Source organism: Xiphias gladius, chromosome 3 (genome assembly GCF_016859285.1).
Source record: "Xiphias gladius isolate SHS-SW01 ecotype Sanya breed wild chromosome 3, ASM1685928v1, whole genome shotgun sequence".
Classification (NCBI taxonomy): domain Eukaryota; kingdom Metazoa; phylum Chordata; class Actinopteri; order Istiophoriformes; family Xiphiidae; genus Xiphias; species Xiphias gladius.
Window position 1 is genome coordinate 2,093,144 of NC_053402.1, and position 27,284 is coordinate 2,120,427.

Genomic DNA, 27,284 nt, shown 5'->3' on the forward strand with positions numbered 1-27,284 from the left:
GAACCTACTCAACACCCACTGCTACAATTATCATTGTTAGTCTTATTATTAGTGTTATCATTGCTATTAGGATTTTTATTATTATTACATCTCTACGTGGAACATACATTGTGCTGTTATCTTTCCTGCCGCCCCTTTCACTTTTTAATGGTAACCAGGACATAAAAACTGCATTTATGGAATCACCAGTCAATTCTGATAAAAAAAAAAAACAGCTTAAAAGTTTAAAAAGTTTTAAATAACATTTAAAAAACCCTTTTCCCACAGATTATACTGCTACTATGCATGATTAAGGTTTCGCTTGCGTCACTGCAACAGCACGATTTGCTTGATATGTGTTCCATTGAGCTGTTGGCTTTTTTTTGGGGGAGGGGGATAATGTGTCATACAATCACCAACACCATACAATAAAGGACTTTTTTATGGAAAATTCTTTATATTAAAAGTGCCCAGGCATAACTTCTGTTATGATTTGGTGCTATATAATTAAAATAGACTTGACTTGACCTATTATTCCATCACTGAAGTACTATAAGGCTTCAACCAACAATTAACTTAGTTATCAGGGCTTTTGACAGTTATTTTCTTTATTATTTGAACGATAGTTTAGTCTATAAATGTCAGAAAACAATGGGAAAATGGACATCATTAATCCCCGAAGCCATAGTTAACAAAGTCAAATTGCTTTTGTTGTCTGATAAACTGTCAAAAACCCAATGATGTCATGTTTACTATCATCTAAAACTGGGGAAACTGGTAAATCTTCACATTTGAGAGGCTAGTACCAATAAAGATTTGGCTTTTCTGTTTAAAAAAATGACTTAAACAATTAATCAATTCTCAAAATTGTTGCCAGTTAATTTTCTGTCAGTCAGTTAATCAGCTAAGCATTTCAGCTCTTGAGTATTGGTTGGTTTCAGGGTGCCAGGGGATATAATGAAACCAGGTATAATGGGGTCTGTAGAGGCCCAACGACAATGTTTTGCCCTGGGGCTCCCTAAAGAGTTTAATTCGGCCATTGCTACCCCTGGGTCTTTACCCAGGTGAACATCATCGGTTAAAGCACCATCTAACCACCTAACCTCAAACTGTGCCCTCTTTATTTCTGTAACAGTATAGCTGTACACAGAGCATTTAAAGCTGTATAAATATTCTCTTATTTTGGACTTTTGGATCTCCTCTGCTTACACTGCTGACACTCTTTTTACTCTTGGGTGACATTATTGTGAGTGAAACTTGTCCACAATTGTACAGGACAGTTAAAATTATAACGCGAATCTCCAAAACGCACAACTACTCATGAACAGATGGCATTCATCAGGTTGAAACAAACAATTTACACCACTGTTCGTGCAGTTAAGAGAGAAGGAATAATTGTACAAGCAAGTCTCATAGAAAAAGTAAGAGAGGTTTACGATAAGAATATGAAAATGTTTTTGAATGACACCCATTCTTTTAAAATATCTCTATATTATACAGTATATAATAGGGAAGTACTTAGCCTCTGTGCTGTTTTTAACAGATCCTATTTTTGAGTGACATAGAAGAGTGAAATCATTTAGTCATTTTTAGATTCTAAATCCTTAGCTTCTTTTAAAATAATGTTGCATTTTTCTTTAAGGATTATTCTGTGAATAGATTCCAGGCTGGTGAGTAATGGTTTGATTTCATACTACCCCAGCAGTGGCATGCCACAATTTAACTGAGGCCGAGTGCTTTCTCCTCATCCATTATATACAAACAGCATTAATGAATATGTGAATGCAACGAATGTAAATAAATATAAAATGTATGATGAATATGGTTGGCAGGCAGGTAACGAGCATTAATAGTTTATGTGTTGCCAGGGGCAGGAGGAACTGACAACATATGGCTCTGTAGCCATATGAGCAACAGGGAAAGCTGTTTTAATCCACACAAACAGAATCACTTTACTTGTCATACCCGGTAAATGTAGAAGAATTTGTTCTGTAATACAAGGCAAAGCAAGGCACAAAGACAATGAATGCAATGCAAAGGGCAGCTAAAGAAGACACAGTAATCAAGACATCAATCTACAGACACACTAAACCTAGTATAGAAAAATATCGGCTTTGCATCTGTAGCCTACACATTCTCACTCCCACCTCATCACATACGGACACTTGTTCAGAACCCCTTTGCCTCACTTAACACACTGGATACCCCTACAGCACACTGGATAACCCTTTAGCATCATCAGTGTGCAGTGTACACTAGAGCATTGTTAAACTATTTCACTTTTTTATGGTTATTTTTAGGCACTCACAGAACGTGGTTGAGGTTAGGGAAAGATTGTGTTGTGGTTATGTTTAAGTACTCCCAGTACTTGGCACTAAACTAATTGACACTGTGTCAAAAAAGTCATCGGTGTGGCTGCATTTTCATAAAACGGATGACCAAAAGTCAAGTGTAAAATTTCCAAACAGTAGTTTGCAGATCACAGCTCAACAACCAACATGACATATCATCTAAAAACAATAGGCTAGCTTGTCTGCGTTAGGATGCTCCATCAACTGTCATGTTTAACACTTGAGACTTTGAGTGTACATTCCTCAACAGTTTTTGTGCTGGGATCACCAGTTGATATAGTTCTACTTTCAGAAATCATATGAATAGGGGCAGGTGCACGCTGGTTGGCTCTGAGTCTTTTATTGTTTCAGTATAAAATAATCAGGTTGAAATGATTTAATATGCTTCAAACAATAGCTTTTTATGTTTATTTATAATTAATTTAGGCTAATAAGGCTACAAGGTAGAGTGCACCCAGTACAGTGTGGCCGATTTAGTTAATCTGATTGATTCAGGGATCTCTGTCTCTGCTTTGAAGGAATACACAGGACCACGACTTGGAGATAAATGGAAGATGTTTATTGTAGCTAAAGTAACTAAGTATCTGAGGCATTAACAATGAACACATAAAAGAGGTCAGAATCAAACAGAAGAGTAAAGTTGATCTTTGAATGACAAAATGAATGGATCACTTAGTTTGGTGATAGTGAAATGAATTATATGGATCAGGGTGACCAGAGAGCTGCAGGACACTGGGAGAACAATTATTTTCTCTAAGACTTAAAAATAATAATTCCGGGCAGTAGCCAAAATCAACTGTTATCACAATCAGAAGAAGTAAAGGTGTGCATACTTGGAGTGGTGTCTCACAGCTGTCCATCATTGGTGTAGTCGAAAGGGAATCTGATATGTTCACATTCCCTAAATTGACTCACTGAGTAGTTTTGAAAGTGATTTTTTTGACCGGACTAAAAAACTTCCAAAATCAAAGCTAGAGTGAGTGAAGCACAAAAATATTTAAAAAAAACTTCCGCTCATTCAGTTTGGTATTGAGTTACAAGCTGAGGCTTATTTCAGCCAAAGATTAAAATGCGCACGGCTTAATGGTGGGGAAAAAGAAAATGCAGTAGTACACAGTCTAGAAAAAATAAATAAGACTGGAGCAAAGGCTTGGTGAGTGGTTGGAGGAAAATCTTGTACGACAAAAAGAAAAAGAAAAGACTGCAAAAGGAATAGTAAAAAGGAAGAGAGATGAAGTGCCGAAGTGCCGAAAATAAAGTGAAGTGCTGTAAAGGAAGAGAAGAGAGGGAACAAAGGGCACTCAGTTTTTATTATTGATTGAGCTGCAGCCTCCTGGTCTGAATTGTTGTTGGTTGCGTGTGAAATAAGACAGGCATGTATTATGGACAGAGAACTGGCCTTTCGTGTCTGATCTGTAACTTAATACTTATTCCTTTGTTTCAAGGAATAGAGATGAATGGATTTGGAACTTTTCTTACTCCAGGGAGATTCATTTAATTGAAGTTTTATGCAGATGGATCACATGCTTGAGCTGATCTCCATGGTCAATCAACAAGTGATTCTAAACATAAATTGTATTTAACAGTGTATTACATAGAATATTAAGGAAAGCATATGGTTTGAACAAAGATTTTGGTACAGTAGACCAAGGAATTATTCAGAATGGTATACAGGACTACCAAGATGTTTTTCATTACTGCTAATAAATGAGCTGGAGTTAACAACAACTAGTTTGATTAACAATGTAATAAAATTCAGTCCTAAAGCCTGGTCTAATAACTACCCATTTACAGATTACAAGGGTCACAAAGACCTGACTATCCAGGGTCACTAGGTGACAGTGCGGTCACACAGCAAACATGCATTAAATTTGGCACTTCAAACTTCAAACTTGACCATTTCCCATCACAGAGACATGGGAGTGAACCATTTTTCATAAAAACATTTGCTGATTAATATTAAATGGATTACTGAATAGCGGGACAGCTAATTCCTGTTAATTCAGACAAATGGATTAATATAACCAAGGAAAAATATGTGTTTAGTCACTTCAGGAATGCATCTACAATTTGTGGCAGGCGGCTGGAAGGTCTTTTATCTAAGACACCCCTCAGGATGTGAAAGAGAGAGAGCGAGAGAATGCAGGTGTTTGTGTGTGTGTGTGTGTGTGTGTGTGTGTGTGTGTGTGTGTGTGTGTGTGTGTGTGTGTGTGTGTGTGTGTGTGTGTGCGCACGCGTGGGTAAGACAGAAGTTGCTTTCACACATGCACTGCAACCCTGAACTTTCCTAGATATGACAAGGAGGAGCTGTATGTGTGAACTCAAATGTCCAAGTCAGTCGAACTGGACATTAAACAGAGTTTTCCCTGCCAGCTCCCTAGTATAAAGTCCGTCTACTTGGTTAACTACCAAGTACACTAGTGTGTATTTGTCTTACGCGGCCACCTCCGGTTGTGTGCTGCATGTGTAAAAGGATAACTCCGAACAATGTACGGACCTGATTCTTCAGACATTGTCTGGAGTTGACGTGTGAAAACGGCTAGAGAGAGAGAGAGGGAGAGAGAGGGAGAGAGAAAGACTTCCTGTCATTATATGTATGTGTGTGTGTATATATATATATATATATATATATATATATATATATATGTTATATATATTTTGAAATATACTTCAGTTTGTTGAATGCAGACTTTGTCTCTGTTCCATGATCACTTTATCTTGTCTGTCTCTTTTCTTGAGATTCACAGCCAGGTTGCCCCCAAAAGGTCGTAAAGTGAGTTTGTGTCCAGCTATTAATTTTGTTATCATGTCAGAACATCAGCCTCTCCAGGTTTGAGAAGGGTGGGGCCTCCCCAATTTTCATTCTTACACTTTCACTGAGAGAAGCGAGAAGGCCGTCTTGCAGATCCTGAGAGGGTCTGAGAGGTTTATTCACACCCACCATGTGATCTCTTAGTGGAATTCAGAAAAGGGAAGGTGTTGTCGCTACACATCCGTAGTGCCTTCTATAGTTTGATGAAAGAATTTTCTGACACCTGGATAGGTCCTACACCCTAGGTGTGTAATCTAGGTTTGGTTAGTAGGATAAAGCTATTTAGTTTTTCAGTTTTCTGCTCTGGTTTCATCAGAAATTCTATTGTGCTAATTAACCAAAGCATTTCGGGTATTTTGTCTGTGTGATCAGTTCAGCCATTACAGAACTTTGTAACAATGGGATTCAGTGAAGGAGCTACCAAAATGAATCGTGCTTGGTGCTGTATTTATTGCTATACTGTCCAGTTTGGATTATACTCTTATGTTAATAGTTGTAGTTAGTGTAGCGAGGGTGCCATGTTAGTTGTGGGACTTTATTTTGATTGAATTTTAGTCTGGTCAGATTTTAGACATTTGATTTTTTTTAGGACATTTTTTTCTGATTTTCATTACTGAAATTTTAATCTTAAATCTTCAGCATTGAAAGAAACATGAAAGATATCCAACTGAAAATAATGTTAATGGTTTGTCTACACAAGCGATGCTTCAGACAGGTTCTTCAGTCTCCTGCATCTGACAGAACACATATGCCAATATTTTGAGTAATCCAGCTGTTTATACATGCCACATAACATCTGACATTTTACTCACCCTATACACTTGGAATGTGGCCCAAAGCAAATGATTATGCTTTGAGTCTATTTTGTTCTGTTTTAAATGCGTAAGTACGGAGATTGTGCAAACTGACCTGCATTAAAAACACCAGTTACCTTACGTATTAAAGTTAAGTTTTTGTTGCTACAGCGCTTGTAGCTGATCACAAAGAAAATGCTGATTTTTTTGGGAATTAACACAAGTATATAGTAGGTGATGGGAATGTTATTTGCATGTATTTTGTCATTAAGCAAAATCAATTGAATTTTGCACAAGTGGTGATACTTAAAGAAGGAGATCAGTCAGGGGATCAACCAAAGTTATTACAATTCACCCTGAGGGAAAACGTGTCTTTACTAACCTTTACAAGTGTGGCAAAAAAAAAGTTTATGTATCTTACACCAGTTTATCTGTTTAACTTGGCTTGTATTCACCTAGAGATGTAGTTGATGCTCTTGCCATGTTATAAGTTTTAATATGTTGAATTTTGGTCCGCCTGTTGCAGTCCAGTTTCTCCAGCCGAACAGTGGTTATGTATTAAGCGCAAAAAGAAGGTGATCTGGAGTCACAACTGAATACATTATTGAAGGCAGAATGCGTTTCTTCAAATGGAAACAGGCTTCTCATGCAGGTATTTGACCTGAGGCTTATGAAAATAAGGACTTGAGACTTGACTTGGATTTCTCTGATGTGAGATTTGACATACATGACTCATACAATGAATTTTGACCAAGTAAATTCCTGCAACAATAAAAAAAATAAATAAACAGGACAATGTCAGGGAGAATTAGCAATGCACATTGCATATCTACTTAAATACTGTTCGAACAAGGAGCTTAGTAAAAGTTTTTCATGGGCACACTTTGTAGTAACCATGACATGAGCAGCCCTTAAACAAGACGTAAGCATTAAAAAATAAGCAATGTTACCATATACAGTATATAACCTACATTATACATATGTAACGTGTCATTTGCTAGTGAAGTAGTAGAGAACTTACAACCATCGTATTATTAATTCCCATCCCTCTCTGTCCGCTTCTCTCTAGATGGGAGGCACCATGTACAACACGGGGAAACATGTATCCCTGCGGCCGGACAAAGCCCACCTGGTGAACATCTCGGGGGGCCCGCTGGGTTACAGCTACCGACTGGAGGAGGTCCGCCTCCACTTTGGGAGCGAGGACTCCCAGGGTTCAGAGCACCTCCTCAACGGACAGGGCTTTCCTGGAGAGGTGAGAGACAACACAGAGATGACACACTGCATAAAAAACGTGTACACAGATTAACATGTGAACAACAGAGCAATGAATAGTAAAAGGCAGATAAGATAATTGCTGACAGAACAACTGGCAAGTTTATTAGGAATAATGACTACATTATTATTTTATCTCAGATAAACACACACCTGCATGTACAAAGACAGAAAGATGAACACACATGACACTCTTACGGAGTAAGTTATTCTGAAACAGTCATCTCTCATTAAGAATTATACTTTTCATATGTGAATAATCTGGTTCTCATAGCTCATCTTTTTATCCATCATGAAAGGAATTGAAAACTGGTTGTCAAAACTGGAAAATCAAATGTTTTCTTGTCTCTGTGAAGTTCAGGGCTGTGTGGAGATTCCCTGAGCTTTTCTGTCTTTAACTAGTCAAGGATCACAATACTGCATTTGTTTCGTAAATCAAACCTGTCCAGAGAGACATGCAGAGAAGTTAAAAGGGAGCTGTAAACTGTCAAGATTCTTCACCCTCTTGTTATGCAAATTGGGTCTGTGGTTCTACATCTGTCAGACATGTTCAGAACAAGAAGTAATCTCATTGGTTGAGTTAAAATTCATTGGACAGAGCTATAGAACTACAGCTTTTCCGACTAGAGAACCATAACTCCAGGATGAGGCTAATTTTATGAAGCCTAATAACAAAATCTAGAAAACAATCTACCTGTGCTAGAAACTTTGGGTTTATTTTGGATTCTTCCACTGAGTCCTCTCATAAGTCTTAGGCCACGGTACTCTTTCAGAAAACAGTGGAGTGGTCTTCACTGACCCATGGAAAGCCTATCCAAAAGGGACCCGAGCACAGTCATGTTGTCTACACCCAATTCTGACCCTAGTGTGTGCATTTGGCAGCAGGAAATGAAATTCGTCAGACCAGGCATCGTATCTTCTATTGTCCAAATTTGGTGGGCCTGCGTCCGCTGTAACCTCGCTTACCTGTTCCTAGCTGACAGGAGTGGAACCTGCTGTTGTTTACTGCTGTAGCTCATCAAATTCAAGTTCTGATGTGTTGTGCGTTCAGAGATGCTATTCTGCATTGAACTGTTGTAATGTGGTTATCTGAGTTATCGTCGCCTTTCTGTTAGCTCGAACCAGTCTGGCCATTCTCCCCTGACTTCTGTCATTAACCAGATGTTTTTGAACACAGAAATGTCACTCGCTGGATGTATTTTTTTTTCGTTTTTTTTTTTCTGTATTTCACACCATTCTCTGTAAACTCTAGAGACTGTTGTGTGGGAAAACCCCAGGATATCGGCAGTTTTTGAAATGCTCAAGCCAGCCTGTCTGGCACCATCATCCCATGATCAAAGTCACATTTATTCCCCATTCTGATGTTTGGTCTGAACAGAAACTGATCCTTTTGATCATGGCTGTATGCTTTTATGTACTGAGTTGGTGCCACATGATTGGGTGATTGGATATTTGCATTTAAAAGTCAAACAATGAGATAAAGGATATAGGTTTGGTCAAAAGAATGAGTGAAAGAATACAAGTGGTAAAAATTCGTTTCTTTTAAAGGGTGGCTGGGTGCACAATTAGAGATGGGGTGAGGAGCTCAAACAACTGGAAGGCTCTCAGAGTGCAACCAGTTGAGATGGTTCGGGCTGCAGGTGTGAGTTCCTGGAAGCCTACATTTAGTTTTCTGGGCACATCCAATTGGGAGGAGACCCCAGGGTAGATCTGGACAAGCCAGGGGATTATATATCCCATCTATTCTAGGAAGGTCTTGGGATCACTCATGATGAGCCGCTGGGTTGTCACTTAGAAGGATGTCTGGGCTACACTGCTGCTTTCATCACGAACCAGACCCAGATAAGTAGCAAGAAAATAGATGTAATGAAGGATGGACTTTTAGTAAAGAAAGTCGCACAATTTTGCAACAGGCACAGGGTTAGGATAGATTTAAGCACAATTACCACTTGGTTATACCTGCATTAATTGATTTTTTTAAGCTCTTGGAGACAGCGTATAAAGCTGTAATGCAAACATTTCACAAATATTTGCCTATTTTCACATCCAACAGACATGAAGCAACATTAGCATTGATTTGAAGTCATTTTTTTGGCCACCTGATGAATAGAGCTTTAATATTCACTCTTTTTTTTAGCTCTGCTTTTGTTCCCTCCAGCTCCTGAGAAAAATATCTGTTTTTTTAGCTGCTAAATGCTCCACTGTGTTCCCCAGCTATTCCCCAACTGTTTGCCATGTCAGTTGGCGTACAGTATGTTGACTGTTGACTGTATATGGTTGACTACCATTTGTGTAAACGACTCTATGACAGCAGTGAGACTGGACCAAAGCAGTAAAGCTGTGGGTCATTAAAACCAAAACAATGAGCTTAAAGATGCTACAATGGTCCCTAAAGCTGAGGGGAACTGCAGAGTTGGGTGGTCATCTTTGGTGAATTTTTCACTATGAGCAACAGCCTTCACATTACACATCCAACTGATCACTTTTTAAGATATGAATATTGATTACTGTAGCTTTAAGGTTGGGGAAATATTGTGATCATGGTTAAAAGAAACCAACGTCAACTGTTGGTAGGAATTTTTGAAACCTAGCTTTACTTGGATGGTTAGTTAGTTTATCAATAACATGGTTACGTAGAAGAAATGTATTCAGTGTATGCTCGAGTTTTAAGGCCCAGTCATAACCGCATTTAAAATGGAAATTTTGCGGTGTAATCAATGGAATCATCGCGATTGCTGAATCTGCAAATTTTTCAAGTCGAGTTCAACTGTGTTGAACTTTGATTTGCGACTTTGTGCTATTTACCAATAGCAAGCCCTCTTGACAGTGCTGACCATTCTGAGAATGGAGAGCCCACGGAGAGCCCAAATTGGAGGAAGCCACTCTCCCTATCAATCACCCTTATTGGGTGAATAAATTCTGTCCAAATGACACTTCTCCCAGTGCTTCTGTGTCTTTTCCCATGTCTTCTGCTTTTTATCCCAAAATCTTTAATCAGGACCTTTGATTCTATTTTTTCATCATATATTTGGAATGGTAAGCATCCCAGATTGTAAAAAACTTTATTTCAACTGCCAAAACCTACAGCGGGAATGGCTTTACCTAACTTCCAGTTTACTTTTGGGCTGCAAACATCTACGGCTTGTCTTACTGGGTGCATTTTCATCGAGAACCTTACTGTCCATCTTAGGTTGTTATTGAGGCTAGTATGTGCAGCTCAGTCTTGCTACCTGGCCATACCAAAACGGCTATCCAGTTATTAGTCACTCCTTGCAATTTTAGCCTAATTTTGAAAATTTGGGTTTTCAGTTTGTTTCTCTTTGAAGTCCAATTGCAGCCAGTCTTTGTACAGCCACTCCTGATGGGTCATTCCAATTCTGGCATAATAAGGGCTTGAAATGTTGGAGTGTTGAAAAACTTCTTATTAATAATTGCTTTGCATCTTTCTCTCAACTGAGAACCCAATTTTTAGTTCTTACAGCTCAGACATTTTGTGCAACATCTTGTACCCCAGTTCCCGGTGAAACCCCCTCTTAACATGGATCAATGTCAGTTCTATATCCTTCAATTTCAAACATATTTTGTTAGACAGTATAACTGCATGGGAACAGGAACTAGATTTTAATTTTTCAGATGACATATTGGACCTGGCCCTCAGCAAGACACACTCCTCTGCTACATGCTTGCATCATGCACTTTTACAGTTCAGGGTAGTTCATCATACTCCTATATCACACTGATTTTGGGAAATCAGTCTTCCAAACCATTTCTGAAATTTAAATTTGTCCCATTGAACCTAACCCACTGACTGCTGTATTTGGACATCCCCAACACAATTTGATTTTGCCCCGAACCAAACAAGGTATGCTAGCCTTCACCTCTTTTCTGGTTCGACGAGCTATACTACTCAAATGGAAAAACTGATACTCAAATAATAAACCTAGGGAAGAAATGAAATAGAGGAATCTATTGTAGTTTATAAGCTGTGTTGCATCATTCACTTTCATTTTAACCTGCTCAGAGTAAAAACAGTGACATTGTTTTCACACAGTTATGAGATAAGAGTCCATGGTACAAATACATCTTTTCAATAAACTGTGTTAAGTTATTGTCCTGCTACGACTGAGCTAACGATCTTGCCAGGAAACTTGTTTTTCTTCTTCAGTTACTCTTAACTGAATGAAATAGTACAATCCTCGGAACAAAGTGCTGAAGGGGAGTAGACCAGTGGTGCCCAACTGGTCTAGCCCCAGGGTCCAGATTTTTCCTTAGACATCAGGTTGTGGTCCACTTGTAGCTCAAAGCCTTTTCACTATATTTCTATTCATCCATCATATCTCTCATTGGATTTAAACCAAGAACTTTCTTACTTTGAGGAGACAGTGCTAACTACTCTGTATAGCTTTATTTTTTTTTCACAAAATTAAAACTCAAGTATAAATGTGGCTTGAAGCTCAACAGAATAAGAAGCACTCCAGCAAGAGAGTGCAATTAAGGCATAAAAACCAACATAAAAAAAAAAACACTCAAAACATTGCAATAGCACCTTTTACTAATTCAGGCTTATGCAGGCTACTAAAACTAATTTTATAGCAAATCAAAAAAGTCTGTTAACAAAGAACAGTGCAATACAATAGCTGCAGTACTGAAAAATATGAATAGATTTCTCCACAGTCTCCAAGAGTCACAGTTACCAGCTAAGACTCTGGAAAGATTGATAGTCATTGAATGTGCAAGGTGAGGGTCACATTACTGGCATTGCTGGTATCCATAGTTACTTGTATTGTAAAACTGCATCAGTGATGCCCCTACTAACTAAGAAGCAGGAAACGGTACTTCAACATAATAATGCTATTCTGGAAATTAACTGCACTTCAAAGTACAATTTTTGTAAGAAGTCGACTCAAATACTTACAAACCACTGAGAATAAATCTGCAGTCCACCTCAAACCACCAGTTGGGAGTTCCTGGAGTAGGCAATAAATTAACCATTTTCATCAAATAAAAAAAGCAAACTTTTTTGTCATTATCATGAGATTTTTTTTTGTTTATTTTTTGGTTGGTCTAGCAAATCTTCAAACTTTGGGCTGTCATGATAACATAACAGTTGTACATTAATCAGAACTAAGTCACACTGAAAAATATTCTTAGTTGCAGTATACTGGAGTTGCTCTAGTTTAGCTTGTAATGCTTTGTGTCATTGTGTCTCTATTTCAGGTCCAGCTGATCCATTATAACCAGGATCTGTACGCCAACTTCAGTGAGGCAGCTAAGAGCCCTCATGGCATCGCTGTAGTTTCCATATTCATAAAGGTCAGCATGTTCTGCTGGGAGTACAGTGAAACAGGGCGAAGGACCGATTAAGAAACAAATACATCTGTAAAGGAACTTATCTGATGATTTGATTAACTCAATCATACTGTAACATAACCACAGTTAAATCAGTGTTTGCGTGTGTTAGTGTGTGTGTGTGTGTGTGTGTGTTGTTGTTGTACAGTGGTTTGTGATAAATATTTGATCGCCCTCTCTCTGTCATCTCTCAGCTTTCTGAAAACTCCAATGCCTTCCTCAACCGCATGCTCAATAGAGACACAATCACCAGAATCAACTACAAACGTAAGATGCACACACACACTCTCCCTGCCTATTTCTGCTTTGAACATCTACAGGGATATAACTGTTTCTTGGGGTAAATGAGATCTTTGAATCTGCTCTATATAACCTACTACACAAGTCTTGGGTCTGACCAGTGTACTTTCTCCTTTGTCCAAAAAAAACTCTTGGTGTCAAACAAGCTCCTATTGGCTGTTGCAATGCTCTACTTGAAGTGGTTGAATCTGAAAAACCAAAGTACTGGACAAAGTATAGTATAGATCACCAAAGTTATTGCAATTCATCCTGACGGGGACATGAATATTTACACAAAATGTCATTACAATCCATTCAATATTTTTTTCGTCACTCAAAATGACAAATGTCAGCACCGTGGTGGCACATGATGAAACGTCAGAGCATCACCAGATGTAGCAGGATTCATCCTCTGGGAAGCATGAAAGTGGTGGATCGACTGAATGACTGACAGACTGACAGACTGACACTGCCATCCCTACAGACACACTACCACCATGGCTAAAAGCTTTTGAGGTCAAAAACTAAACAGGCTCATCTCTTCTTTCTCTTGGATACAGTTCTTTCTTGATAATGGCAGATTTAGTCTACACACTGTTTCTGTAACACAACATTCAAACACAAACACACACGGGCATTTTCCATGGTTCTCCTCAACAAGAAAGCAAATCTTAATTTTACACTAATCAGTGCTACATGGCCAAAATTGACAGGTGAGGTTGGTTTTCCAACCTCACCTGTGAAGATGTACAGCGCTCTGGAGCATTCCTCCTGTTAATGGAGCTAAACATAGCAGCATTACTCTACCACAAACATGATTTTTGTCACTTAGGAGGACTTTACATCGACCTTTATTAATCATCTTGAGACATACACTAATCAGAACATTCTTATTAATGGGTCTGAGACAACAGACTATCACACCACACACTGCATCACTTTAACACTCTCTTCATCTCTCTTTAGATGATGCCTTCTTATTGATGGGCCTGAACATAGCCGACCTTTACCCCGACACCACCCGTTACATCACTTATGAGGGCTCCATCACTATCCCTCCCTGCTACGAGACGTCCACGTGGATACTCATCAACAAGCCTGTCTACGTGACACAGATGCAGGTACACGAGTATAGGATGCGTAAATGTAACATGGAAAGATAACACGCATTCTGGCAGCTGGGGCAAAAATCCATCCATCCATTAGCTATACTGCTTCTCCTTTGTTTTCGTTCGTGGGGGGGCTGGAGCCAATCCCAGCACACACTGTGCAAGAGGCAGGGTACACCCTGGAAGGGTCACCAGTCTATCACAGGGCTGACGTCTAGAGACAAACACCCAGTCATGCTCACGTTTACACCTATGGGCAACTTAGAGTTGCCAGTTAACCGAACCTGCATCTTTTCGGACTGTGGGAGGAAGCCAGAGGAAACCCATGAGGGCACGGGAGGAACATGCAAAGTCCACACAGAAACCCCAGCCGGCAGGTTCAGAGCCAGAACGTTCTTGCTGTGAGGTAGTAGTGCTAACCACTGCACTACTGTGCAGCCCCGAGGCATTTGCTTTTTCCTGACTGTTTTTAGATTAAAGAGGCTGTAACAGTAATGTAATGAAAGGCAGTGCATATACATAGAGCACGCAATTGTGAAACTGCACTGCTTTTTCCTCTCAACAGTATAAGGATCTACAAATCACCTCTTCATACATCTGTAGCTTTAAACAGTCTGTTCTTTAAGCAGTGTGAATGGAGTAGATGTAGTAAGTGATGTAAAAAAAACTCATCACCTGCATGCAGTCACAGTGACACAGCTATATATCTAAACATCATGTTGTAGCTGGGTGGCCAGAAAGCCTCTTTATACCACTAAAGAGCAGCTGGATAGATCAGATTCAAAATCAGGACGCTCACCATCAAAATGCGGCAAATTACAGTATAGCGGCGCTCACCTGCAGTGTAATCAGCTCCCACATAAAGTACCATCTGCCGTGTACTCTCACATTGTTTACTCCTGCTCTCACTCACCCGTCTTTTGCTCTCAGTTGTCTGTCAACCCTCTCTAATCTCTCTCTCATCTTCATTCCCTTTCCTTTCCCTCATCTCTACTTTTCTTTGGTTATTTAGTTTTTCTTCCTCGCACTTTTCACTCCCCTCTCTTACTTTCTTGGCCTTTTGTCTGAAGTGTTTTCCCCGTCTCCCCCATCTGTCTGTTCATCCCTCTTTCTTTAGGTTAACTCCTTCTTTCTACACAGACTTTATTCATACAGGCTTGCAAGCCTGAACCTACTCTCTTCCATAAATGATTTAAAAAAAAATGACCAGAGTCAGAAATCAGAAACAGTTTTATAGCCAAGTAGGTTTTCCCATACAAGGAATTTGCTTTGGTGTTGTGGCGCATAATTTTCAAAAATTATACAAAGTAACAGGGAAACACAAGTAACACAAAAGTCAGGATTAAATATATAATACATACATATAAAGCATAAATATAGAATATATTTATGTTTTATAAATTAGAATCAATAGTTTTTGCTTATAAACAACATTTTTTATGTTTGGTCAGACATTCCCTTTAGTCACCCGATGAAACATTGCGATAATGTAGTGATAGTCTGGGTTGTCTTCATCTGAGAAGTCAGATTCCAACGCCATCACTGATTCATCCAGTGTCTTCGAGAACATTTTAGCTGTGTATCTAGCAGCCATGTCATCTTGTATTTTTTAGACGTTGTTGCAAAAATTAAAAAAAATCAAGAGAATGTTTTAAGTAACACATCAGTTTATACATACCTATTAAATTGTTAAACTAGCAAATAATACAATATAGTACGAGGAACCCTCGTCGCGGCTCACAATGGGAAGGACTCAAATGCATGACTCAGAGACACAGTTCACCTCTAATCAGGCTCAGCAGACAAACTTACAGCAAAGTCCAAAAGCAAGCAGCCAAAAGTAGGAAGTAAGGATGGAAAGCAACAGATGGGCACAGCAGACAATCTGGTAGAGTGTAGGTGGAAATGGACTGGTCTATATACTAGGAAGAACATGGGGGGTAAGGAACAGGTGAGTATGTGGTGCAGGGAGGAGTCAGGTGACTGGAAGGTGGGAGAGGCCGGGATTACTGCAGGGGCAGGTGGGAGTGGCAGGGCCTGAAACGACAATACAGATAGTAATTCTTAGCAAAGGCAGGCAGAGAATGAACGAGTAACTGAATGAACTGTGACAACACCAGAGTGTTCAATATTAAATAAATAAGCAGTCACAGTTAGTTAATACTGTAGTCCTCAACCCACATTACAGTCAGAGTCCAAATAATGACAGACATCAATCTGTCTTTTAATGTTTTAATAAGAGAATGCCTACAGCATCAAATTCATATTTTTGAGTCAAAATAAACACAGTGTTGTCTTTTTAATCCGGGCTCTGCTCGATATGAATATTTCTTTCATGACTTGTAGGTTGTCTGTGATTTTCCCAGTCAGGATCTGTCAGTATAGCTGTAGCACTACGGAGGCGTGGAGAGTTTACACTTTGGTGACGTCAGGATTTTATCTCTGCTTTTTGCCGATGATGTTGCTCAGTTGGACCGCCAGTAAGCACTGGGACAGTTTGCCGCTGAATGCCAAATAGCGGAGATGAGAGTGATCACCTCTGAGCCTAAAGCCACGGTACTCCGTACAAAAATAGTGCAGTCCCTTGTTCGAAACGGGCTGCTGCCCTAAATGAAGTTACCCGCACCCAAGTATGTCAGGGTGAGGATAAGAGTTAGATCCACAGGAAGATCGGTGCGCTGTCGGCAGTAAGTTGGCTTTAGTTAATATTTGTGCTTTGCTTTCCAACACAATCTGGACCTGGATAAGCTGACTTCCTGTCGGCACCCAGCACACATGAATGACATAAGATAAATTATTGATAAGGCTCGTCAAGTATCTTCCAAATGTTATTGGACCAAATCGATCAAATTCGGATCGTACAAAGAGTTATTTTGGAGTGTTTGTGACCCGTAGAATGTATCCACCGCCTCACAGTCATTCCTTTTCTAATGGTTGTGTATAGAACAAAGAAAATGGAAAGCTGCACACTCATTACTCCTACGCATTTGGACGAATGCGCATCATCCTACGGCAAAATCGTCTCACAACCCAGTGCCGTTTGCAGCGGCTTGGTAATTACACTTTAATATCTTAGCAGAAGGATATTTTTTTCTCTTTTCCAATAATTAATACATTAAAAAGAGTAACATTACGTGCTCAGACATTGCCTTGTTGCAAGAGAAAAAAAAACTGCTTGACTGCTACACTTCTTGGAGCCGGCATTTAGTGGTGATTAACTGCAGGGCCAGTCATAACATAGTGGTTACCTGTGTTATGAACTGAGCTGAATTATGTTAGTGACTTAAATTCAGTAAGTTGAACTGTAATGAAGAGATCTCAATCTCTACCCATCACTTCTCTTTTAACACCCCTCTCGTCCTCCACAGATGCACTCCCTGCGCCTCCTGAGCCAGAATGAGCCTTACAAGATCTTCATGAGTATGAGCGACAACACCCGGCCCACCCAGCCTCTGCTGCAGCGCTGCATCCGAACCAACATCAACTTCAGCAAGCAGGGCCGCGACTGCCCCAACAACCGCGCCCTCCGCCCACAGTACAGAGGTAATATGGAGGATAGAGGGGGATGGAGTAGTAGCGTTGTTTCTGCTTTAATAATTAAAATGCCTCATGAAGTATTCCGTTCTGCCAGAAATTAATACCAATTATGATTTTGCTTTTCTTTTTTTTTGGTACATTTCCCATTCCTTTAAAGCTTTTTCAGGGCTTTTTTTTTTACATGCTTGTGCCAAGACTTGAGCTATTTTAAAGTTACTTTTGCTAAACCTCTGCAGCGCATGGACCCCATTCACTCCCTTATAAACCACAGAGAAAATTTGCATTGAACCCAGTGAGTGGAAATGTATCCGAAGTCGGACTGCGTTTAATGCTATTGTCTTTGGTTGGGCACATCCAGTCTTACACATTTTCCAATCTTTACAAGGGAATTGTTTTTGGCAATCGCCCCTGAAGTGAACATACATATACATACATACACACATACATATACATATATATACATATATATATACATATATATACATATATATATGTCATCGTGTCAGGTGTTGGGGAACCAGGACACCCTGATGAGAAATGGGCTACTGGAACAAGACATAGATGGAGCAGGGATCTGTTGGAATGCTACCATACAAGTAACCCCAATGAGAGGGGCTACATGCAGAGATTGTGGGATATATGGATGAAATTAATAAGAATTTCTCCACCGAACCATCCAAAGTGTACTCTCAGTGGCAAGGTAATAACACAAGAACAGATCCTCCCAGGGCTGAGACTGAACAATACTGGAAGAGCATATGGGAGAAGGAGGCATCACATAACACCAGTGCTCAGTGGCTAGTGGATCTAAGAGCGGACCACAGCAATCTCCCAGAACAAGATCCAGTAACCATTACAATGGCAGACATCCAAGAACGAGTTTCAGGTATGAAGAGCTGGACAGCACGGGGCCCAGACATGATCCACACCTACTGGCTAAAGAAACTGACTGCACTCCATGAACGTCTGGCAGCACAAATGAACCAGCTGTTGATGGATGGGATGCACACAGAGTGGTTAACCCAAGGGCTGACAGTCCTGATCATGAAAAATCCCCAAAAGGGCACGATTCCATCCAACTACCGGCCAATAACCTGCCTCTGTACAACTTGGAAGCTCCTGTCAGGCATTATAGAGGCTAAGATGAATAGGCACATGGCCCAGAAAGGAATTGGTAGTAATACCAGGGGTGCTAAGCACCAGCTACTGGTTGATACAGCAGTCACACAAGACTGCAAGACCAGGCAGACCAACCTGACTACAAGAAGGCCTATGACTCAATGCCACACACATGGCTACTGCAATGCTTGGACATGTACAACATCAACAGGACACTAAAAACCTTCATCAAGAACTCAATGGGGCTGTGGAAAACAACTCTGGAGGCCAACTCAAAGCCATTTAGACCCTTTACTCTGTACTTAGTTGCAGTACCTTTTGCAGAGATTACAGGTTCACACTCTCAACTCACACACTCCTTTAGATGCTTTTTGGCATACTTCAAGCAGCTTTCATCTGCAGCAGAAATTATTTGTGGCCTTCCCCAGATCTGTACCTCGACACAATGCTGTCTCTGAGCTCTGCAGGCAGCTCCTTAGACCTCATGGTTTGGTTTTTGCTCTGATATGCATTGTCAGCTGTGAGACCTTATATAGACAGATCTGTGCCTTTCCAGATCATGTCCAATCAGTTGAATTTATCACAGTGGGACTCCAATCAAGATGTAGAAACATCTCATAGATGCTCAAGAGAAACAGGAGGCACCTGAGCTAAATTTCAAGTGTCATAGCAAAGGGTCTGGATACTTATGTCAATGTGATATTTCAGTTTTTCCTTTTTAATAGATTTGGAAATATTTCAAAAATTCTGTTTTCACTTTATCATTATGGGATATTGAGTGTAGATTGATGAGGGACATAATGAATTTAAACGATTTTAGCGTATATAGTTTATATATATATACACACACAGACATATGTATATGTATGTGGATGAAAAACCAGGAGTGCGTAGGTGAGCTAGTTGGCGTTGGAGAGGAGCTGATATATCAAACTCACACACACACACACACACACACACACTACAAATGGGGAAGTGTTATGCAGAGAGTGTAGGAGTCTTTGTATCCTTCAGGAAAAAAACACTTGACAACCTCTTCTGTGCACTGTTATTTATATATCTTTGTTATTGATCTGCTCTCCACAACATCAAATGGTTTTCACGGCCTCTGCTTCCCTTTGATAATGCCTTGTTACAAAACAGAGCAGCAGCAGAAGTTTCTGTATTCAAGGTCAAAGAGCACAGAGAACACAGTGGCACTGAGTTGTCTGAAACAGCTTTTAGTCAATACTTTATTAGACAATACAATATGAAAGACTAAGAGAAGAGAATGTAGACAGACAGATAGAGAACAAACATATTCTGTACAGTCCTACAGAACATTTGCAGAAATAATGTGGACCGAATTAAAGCTGAGCTGGACAAGACACTGTAAAGGTGTTTCATATTTGTCATAGGTTCTGGCTACAACATCACATCCATTCTCAAGTATGTATTTTATTTTGGCCCCATAAAGTCAGGCAGTGCTGAAGAGAGAAAGAAGACAGAAAGAATGAAGAAGGGAAACAAACAAGCATAATTGCAATAAATGTGTTAAGTTCAAGCCATATTAAATTGGATTAACAATGTTTATCCTACTTTCATGATAATTTCACACTAATAAAGATACAGATGAAAATTAAATTTAAGATAACTCCAGTACAAAATTTCAAATGGTATTAATAATGTACATGGTCTCTAAGAAATACACTAAATTAAAAAATATATAAGCAGCAGGATAGCAGTATAATTAGATGATTTAATGTGTGTGTGTGACACTAATGAGGGGATCATATTGTGTTTTCGTATTAAGGGCCTGTAAAATGTTATTCTCTGTTCTTTATGATTTCACAGACTGAAATTCTGACAAAAGAAATCAAAGAGCTGGGGATGTTATTACTGTGGTTCTTTAGAGATCAGACTACTTTCTCATTATTTTGTTATTGTTTTATTCTATTAATTGAGTGACTAACAATCAACTAACATGGAATCATAGCTGGAGTCAGTCAGAGGCAAACTTCTAAAAAATGATGCCTTGTTTAGTCCAAAAACATTAACCAACCAGTTCAACAAACAAACACAATCTGATCTCAAACTGTGACCCTGGCAGGCTGGTTGCCGTGGAAACCGAGGCTTCATTGACTTCTTATCTGTCCCAGTCTTCAACTAAGCTAATGAGAACACTGTTTTTATCTGCGAAATACAATTAGGTAACACTGCAGCAGACATGAGTCTGTTTTGTTTCCGCACACATTGATACCTTTCACTGTGGTGCTGCTTGTGAAACTACTATTTATGCAAGCGCACATAACCTCGGGGGGAAATGCTGTAAATGTTGTGATTTATGTAAACTATGCAAAACACGACACAGTATTTATCACATTTAAGAAATTGCATGAATGCCTGACTCTGTCATATTAATGCCATCACCTCCAACCTTCATGCAGACACTCATGGTGACACTGTAGCGCTTGATTGACTCACTTGTGTGTGCCACTTAAAGGGGAGCTCCACAAGAACATCATCAACAAGAGAGTTCTCCATTCATAGAAAACTGGAGCTACCAACAACAGCTAAACCTGTAACCTGCTCCAGGCAATAAGTGGACAATATTAAGCTCACAGGAGTCTGCAGTTTACTGATATCACAATCCACACTTTGCAAAGAATAAAGTCTAGTCAGTTTTATAATAAGTTATCGCAGGGCACTTTTCATATAGAGCAGGTCAAGACCGTACTCTTTACGATATTATTTATAGCAACCCAACATTCTCCCATGAGCAAGCACTTGGCTACAGTGGCAAAAAAACCTCCTATTTAATGGGAAGAAAACCTCGGAGCGGAACCGGGCTCATGCTGGGCAGCCAGCTGCCCCGACTGCTTGGGTTGACTGAGAGAGAGAAACAGGGAGAGAGTGAGAGAGAGAGAGAGAACAAAAGGGTGAGAGCAGGAGGAAAAAGGACATCACATAAAGGAGATGTATAATAATAAAAATAATAATGGTAATGATAACTGCTGCAAGGAGCCAACGAGCCGGTTTCAGGCTCAACAAGCCACTTCAGCTAGTTTAAAGAAGGAGTGAGACAAATCACACACTTGTTTCATCATCACGGTGTATGCAGATAAATCTAAATTCATCAAAGTGTCCATGTAGTAAATAATATCTTATCTTGCCTACCATTTAGTAAATTCCCTGGGGAGCTCATTGATGAAAAATCTCTTTCAGTGCTGTTTATTAATATTTTCCTCGAAAAAAGAATTAGCAAAAGTAAATACTTTGACTGGAGTAAATGACAGGCTTATGAAAAGAGAGAAAGGGTGATGCAGTGGAAGGTGCTACTGTGATGCTAAGCTGTTTTGTGCCCTGTTTCAGCTACAGTTGATCCAGGTTGCGTGGTATGTTTGATTTATCGTTATTTTCACAAGATTGTAACTATAATATTAAGCCTATTTAAGGATGTTTAAACATGAATACAAATATTCAATACATTAATATTCTTAGCCTTGATAATCAATATAGCCAATAACTCCGTGGCTGAAATAAATAACAAGGGAGGTACCATGACAACCGTGCCTAACGCCTTCTGAGATCGAGAAACATGTTGCTGGAGTACTTTTTAAGAAAACACAGCTGTTAATTTCCTTCTAAAACATTCTGACTGCAATAGAGAAGAGTGGCCCAAAACCAAAGTGTTTCGGAGCTTTGAATTAAAACAAATGCTCAAGTGAGTCAGACACTTCAGACCCAGAAAAGGGAGAAGACTGTCATCATTTATAAATGAACCGTAATCAAGCATATCAAGGACTACTCGTGTGTGATTATGAATATGCCCGACTTTAATAAAAGCTGAACGGTATTCCCCAATAATCTTAAATGCACAGGTTGGTGAATTTACAATCAGATGTGGGCTGCATTTCATTTACATGTATTTTAAATACGTAATGAAATTACTTTTCATCATTTTGTAATTTATTTGTCAAATATTAATTGAATTTTTATGAATATACTTCAAATAACAGTAATTATGTATTTTTAAAATACTCAAAATATGTTCATCTTGATTTATCCAAAAAATTTTATCACTAATCTACAGTGTAACCCCTGTAACCCACTTAATGACCCCTGGTAAGTAAATGAAATTGGACCAGTGTCTTAAGTTCGTAAGGAGGGGTTGAAGATGGGTGAAGGACCCAATCAATAGCTGGAGCCAGAGGGTAGGTTCAAAGTAGAATTGCACTGAAACCTTCCTTTTGTAAGAAAATAAAAAATGTATACAGCCTAAACCGGCATTATTAACAGAAAACCTTGTTCGAGTGCCGGAGAACAGTTTCACCAAAGGCCTGTACAAAACCCCTCCATCTACTGTTAAAACCAATAACAGATACATCATAAGCCAGGTCAACCTCTCAGTGGATCCTCTGAAACATTGGTCCTAATTATGTAACAAATTTCCGTTCTTTGGTATATTCAGGCTTCCTCAGTCTGTAACTATAGTCAATCTGTTTATTGTTTAGTCAGGTTCAGTTAGTTCAGGATCCAGCTTCAGTTCAAAGATAAGTTGGGTGCAAATGAAAATGAAATCAGATAATGAAATCAGCAAATCATTAACTTTCAACATGCAATTATAATTTAATAGCAATTAAAGTGGTAAAACTGTTTTGTCTGTACAGTATCTTCTATTATGAATGGTGTTTCTTATTTTTGATTTTTAGGTTTTTGTATTTCCCATGAATTTATCATACTTTTAACCATGAACTGAAGAATAGTACACAGTATTGATTCCTTACACAACTCACATTTTTACCAAAGAACAATCTTTCACTTCCGTATTATCTTTTTATGTACAAATATAATTGTGTGTCAACTTCCTTAGGCAGCCTAGTCGGGATGAGGTCTAAGAGACAAGTTGATGGTTTAGATGAAGACTTCGTTGAAGTTGGTGAAGGTCGACAAAAGAAAAACTGTCTAAATATATATCAGGTTTTACAGCTGTTTCGAAGGTTCCTGTGTGTGAAGATGGCCTGGCTACAGTGCTGAAAAGAAACCTGGGTTGTTTTTATTTCCCTCTATTAGAGATGAGTAATACGTGGCTCCAGCATTACAGAGGGTCTTCCTACAGGTTGTACGACTATCATGCCAGGCTGAGTGGGATTCTTTCATTTTTTGAACGCTGTATCCTTTCCAGTTTTCACATAGTTTGCTTTAATATACGTGTTTGGGAGTTAAGCCATTAAGCTAACCTCCTTTGTTTTATCATCTTCTTGTTTAGAGGGACACTAGAGTCGTGTCATTTGCAGTAAGCCTGTAGCACTATCAACAAGATGATCAGTTTTGGAGGGACTAAAGTTAGCATACGAGTTCCCTGCTAAATTGTAACATGGCAGTAACATTGTAACAATTTCATAAACCAACACTCAAAATGAATTTGTCCTACTAACACATAATGCCCGAGTAGCTATCTTCTGACATACAGTATCTTACTCCTCTGTGCTACAGAACTCTGTTGTTGTCCAAAACGTTTAAACTATAAAATGAGATCAAGATGAGATCTAAAATGCAGTTGTAGTTCAGCTGATGCAAGTCAGCTGAAAAAAGAAAGTTATTGAGGATGAAGCTCATTGAATGTCTGAGTATTATATTAAAATTTTAACTTTAAAGTATCCACATCTGAGTGTTTTTGGTCTTATATTACTTCAGATATTCAGAAGCTGTTATTATCTGTCCATATCTAAGTAATGTATTTGCATATGTTTATAGCCCTACAATATATAATATAAGTAAGACTCACCTGTGCTTAATTTTCAATTTTCACGTGACCTGAATTAACCAATGAATGATGGTTTTGCTGCATAAAAAGGGGATGATTATTACCAGTTTTTTTTTTTTTCACAATGACAAAGACAAGCGAGCTGTCTGAGAGCATCAGAAATGCTATTATCATCTAATATTCTGTGGACAGTTGAAACCAAAGTAGAGCTCTTTGGGAATGCAGTGCTTCAGTTTGTTTAAAGGTGATGAAATGAAGCCCAGAAGGAAAAGACCTACATGGTAAAACATGGTGGACGTTCTATTGTGCTGTGGAGCTGCTTTGCTGCTTTGCTGCCTCTGGTACTGGAGGCATTGAATGTATCAAGGGAATGATGAAATCAGGACAACAACCCATAGCAAACATCCAGCAGAACAGAGGGATGGTTGAAAAGGAAAAGATGGACGGTTTTAAACTGGCCAGCAATGAGTCCTGACCTAAATCTCATTGAAAACCTTTGGGGTGAGCTGAAATCTTCCATTGCAAAAAGAACTCCTGAAAACTCAAAAGAGCTTGAACACACAGCAATGAAAGAGTGGCAGAAACTACCAACAGACTGGTGCAAGAAGCTTCTAGAAGGTTACAAGAAACGTTTAGAGGCTGTCACTCTTAACAAAGGTTCTGCAACCAGATATTAGTGAAAGGTGCCAATAATTGTGTTTGGGGTACATTATGTGTTTGTTTTATTTCTTTATTATGCAAATTTTGTTTTTATTAATTTTCTTTTGTTCAGTAACTTTGGAAATTTCATTAAAAATTTTGATTATACAAAATTGGTGAATTTACATTTATGTCTGAAGATATTCTAAATTCTGTAATTAAAATTCAGGAGTGCCAAGAATTTCAACCAGGACACGACATCTATTGCATGTCTTTTCGTCTCGCTCTCCTGAGGTTTCTTCTGAAGTTTTTCCTTCTTCTTTATCAAGGGTGTTAGGATAGATCATATGTTGTACAGGCTGTAAAGCCCATTGAGGCAAAATTGTGATTTGTGGTATTGGGCAATTTACTGTGATTCCAGAAAGTATTCTGACCCCTTCACTTTTTGCACACTTTATTGTGTTGTAAAAATATTGCCATTTTCCCCCATCATTCTACACTTAAAAAATCCATGATGAAAATTATGATTTTATTGAGGTTTTTTTTACAAATTTATTAAGAATCAAAAGTCGACCGTATTGTATTAAGAAGAGTAATCAGACCCTTGGTTGTGGGTCTTCAGACTGTGGTCGGATGCAGGTGTCCAAAACTTCATTTGAGTCCACCTATGGCAGACTGAATCGATATTGCCATAGTTTAGAAAGGCAAAAATCTGTGCTGCATGTCAGGACAATAACTAAGCCATGAAAACCAAGGAACTCTCTGTAGAAGTTTGTGATAAAACTTTGACTGGGCATAGATCAGGGTATATAACCATTTCTAAAGCTCTGAGTTTTTGCAGGAGCACAGTGGCCTCAATAATTGTAAATTGGAAAAAGTTTGGAACCACCAGGACTCCTCCTAGAGTTGGCCGTCTAGCCAAACTGAGTAACCACGCAAGAAGGGGCTTGGTCAGGAAGGTGACCAAGAACCCAATGGTCAATCTAACAGATCTTCAGAAGTCCTCTGCAGAGATGAGAGAACTTACCAGAAGGACGACCATCTCAGCAGCACTGCATCAATCAGGCCTTTATGGTAGAGGTTGGACAAAAGCCCTTGGGAGTAAAAGAAATATGTAAGCCCACTTGGAGTTTGCCAAATAGCATTTAAAGGACTCGGGAAGCATGAGGAAAAAGATTTTCTTATCTGATGAGACAAAAATGGACAAAAAACCATTTGGCCAAAGCCCCAAAAGCTATATCTGGAAAACACCAGGCACTACTAATGTGAATGTATAACCTGGCTAATACCATCCCTATGGTGAAGCATGGTGGTGGCAGCATTATGACTTGGGGGGCCTTCTTAGCACCATGGACAGGGAGACTGGTCAGAATTGAGGGACAGATGAATGCAGACAGGTCCTTGAAGGAAACCTGCTCCAGAGGGCATGCGACCAGAGACTGGGGGGACAGTTCACCTTTCAGCATGACAATGACCCAAAGCATACAGCTAACTCCAGCGTTGTCTTGGCGCTGTACTGAGTGCAATTCTAGTTGAGTGAAGATTGATGGGCAAAAATGGCGAATTTATCCATTTTTATCCATTTGAAATTAAATATACGACACAATAAAGGTTGCAAAAAGCAAACGGGTTTGAATACTGTCTGAAGCCACTATAAATAAAACTGACTTGACTTACAGACACCTAACAGCTACTTTGGAAAGCTGCCTCCAACTTGAACAAAAAGAGGAAGAAAATCGAGGAGTTCCTGAACCTGTCCCAGATGTCCCAAACCGGTGCAGCATGCAAATTTTATATAGTGTGTAGTACGTACTCATTGTCATAGTGTAGAAGTTTAGCAGTTAGTATACCAACAACACCCCAAAAAAAAACAAAAACCAATAGCGGTGCCAACAGCCACTTGTCACTGAATTTCACTGCCAATTAAACATAACAAAGAGAAAGCAAAATGTTTTAAAATATTTTATAATTTTTCTTTCTGGAGCTGTTTCACTGCCATTCTCAATGATTTGGTTCATATTTTGTCTGTGTACTGACTGGTTTGAGTATACATAATTTCATGACTTTTCCACTGTGAATGCACTAGATACTCACAACCTGTGTAGAGTTAGGACACAGTATGTATTTGGTACAGAGTTTTAGTGTTTATTTTCTCCCCTACCTTTGCCTCTCATTATCCTTTCTCAGGGAAACATTTTGTTTTTCTCGCTTGTCTTTCTCTTCACAGCTTCTGAAACCTGAGGCAACCCTTTACTTTGTTTTGTTCCACTCTGCTTATCCTTTCTGTACTGATTA

The 27,284-nt window shown here is 39.2% G+C and overlaps 1 protein-coding gene across 1 annotated transcript in view; it reads left to right on the forward strand.

Annotated features, from left to right (window-relative positions):
• LOC120788088 (carbonic anhydrase-related protein 10-like) overlaps positions 1-27,284 on the forward strand; it is a 125,657-nt gene that overhangs the window by 97,029 nt on the left and 1,344 nt on the right. The window contains exons 4-8 of the mRNA XM_040123595.1: positions 7,006-7,191; positions 12,429-12,524; positions 12,755-12,827; positions 13,806-13,960; positions 17,317-17,491. Of these exons, the coding sequence (XP_039979529.1) occupies positions 7,006-7,191; positions 12,429-12,524; positions 12,755-12,827; positions 13,806-13,960; positions 17,317-17,491 (685 nt within the window). The remainder of the gene's footprint in view (positions 1-7,005; positions 7,192-12,428; positions 12,525-12,754; positions 12,828-13,805; positions 13,961-17,316; positions 17,492-27,284) is intronic.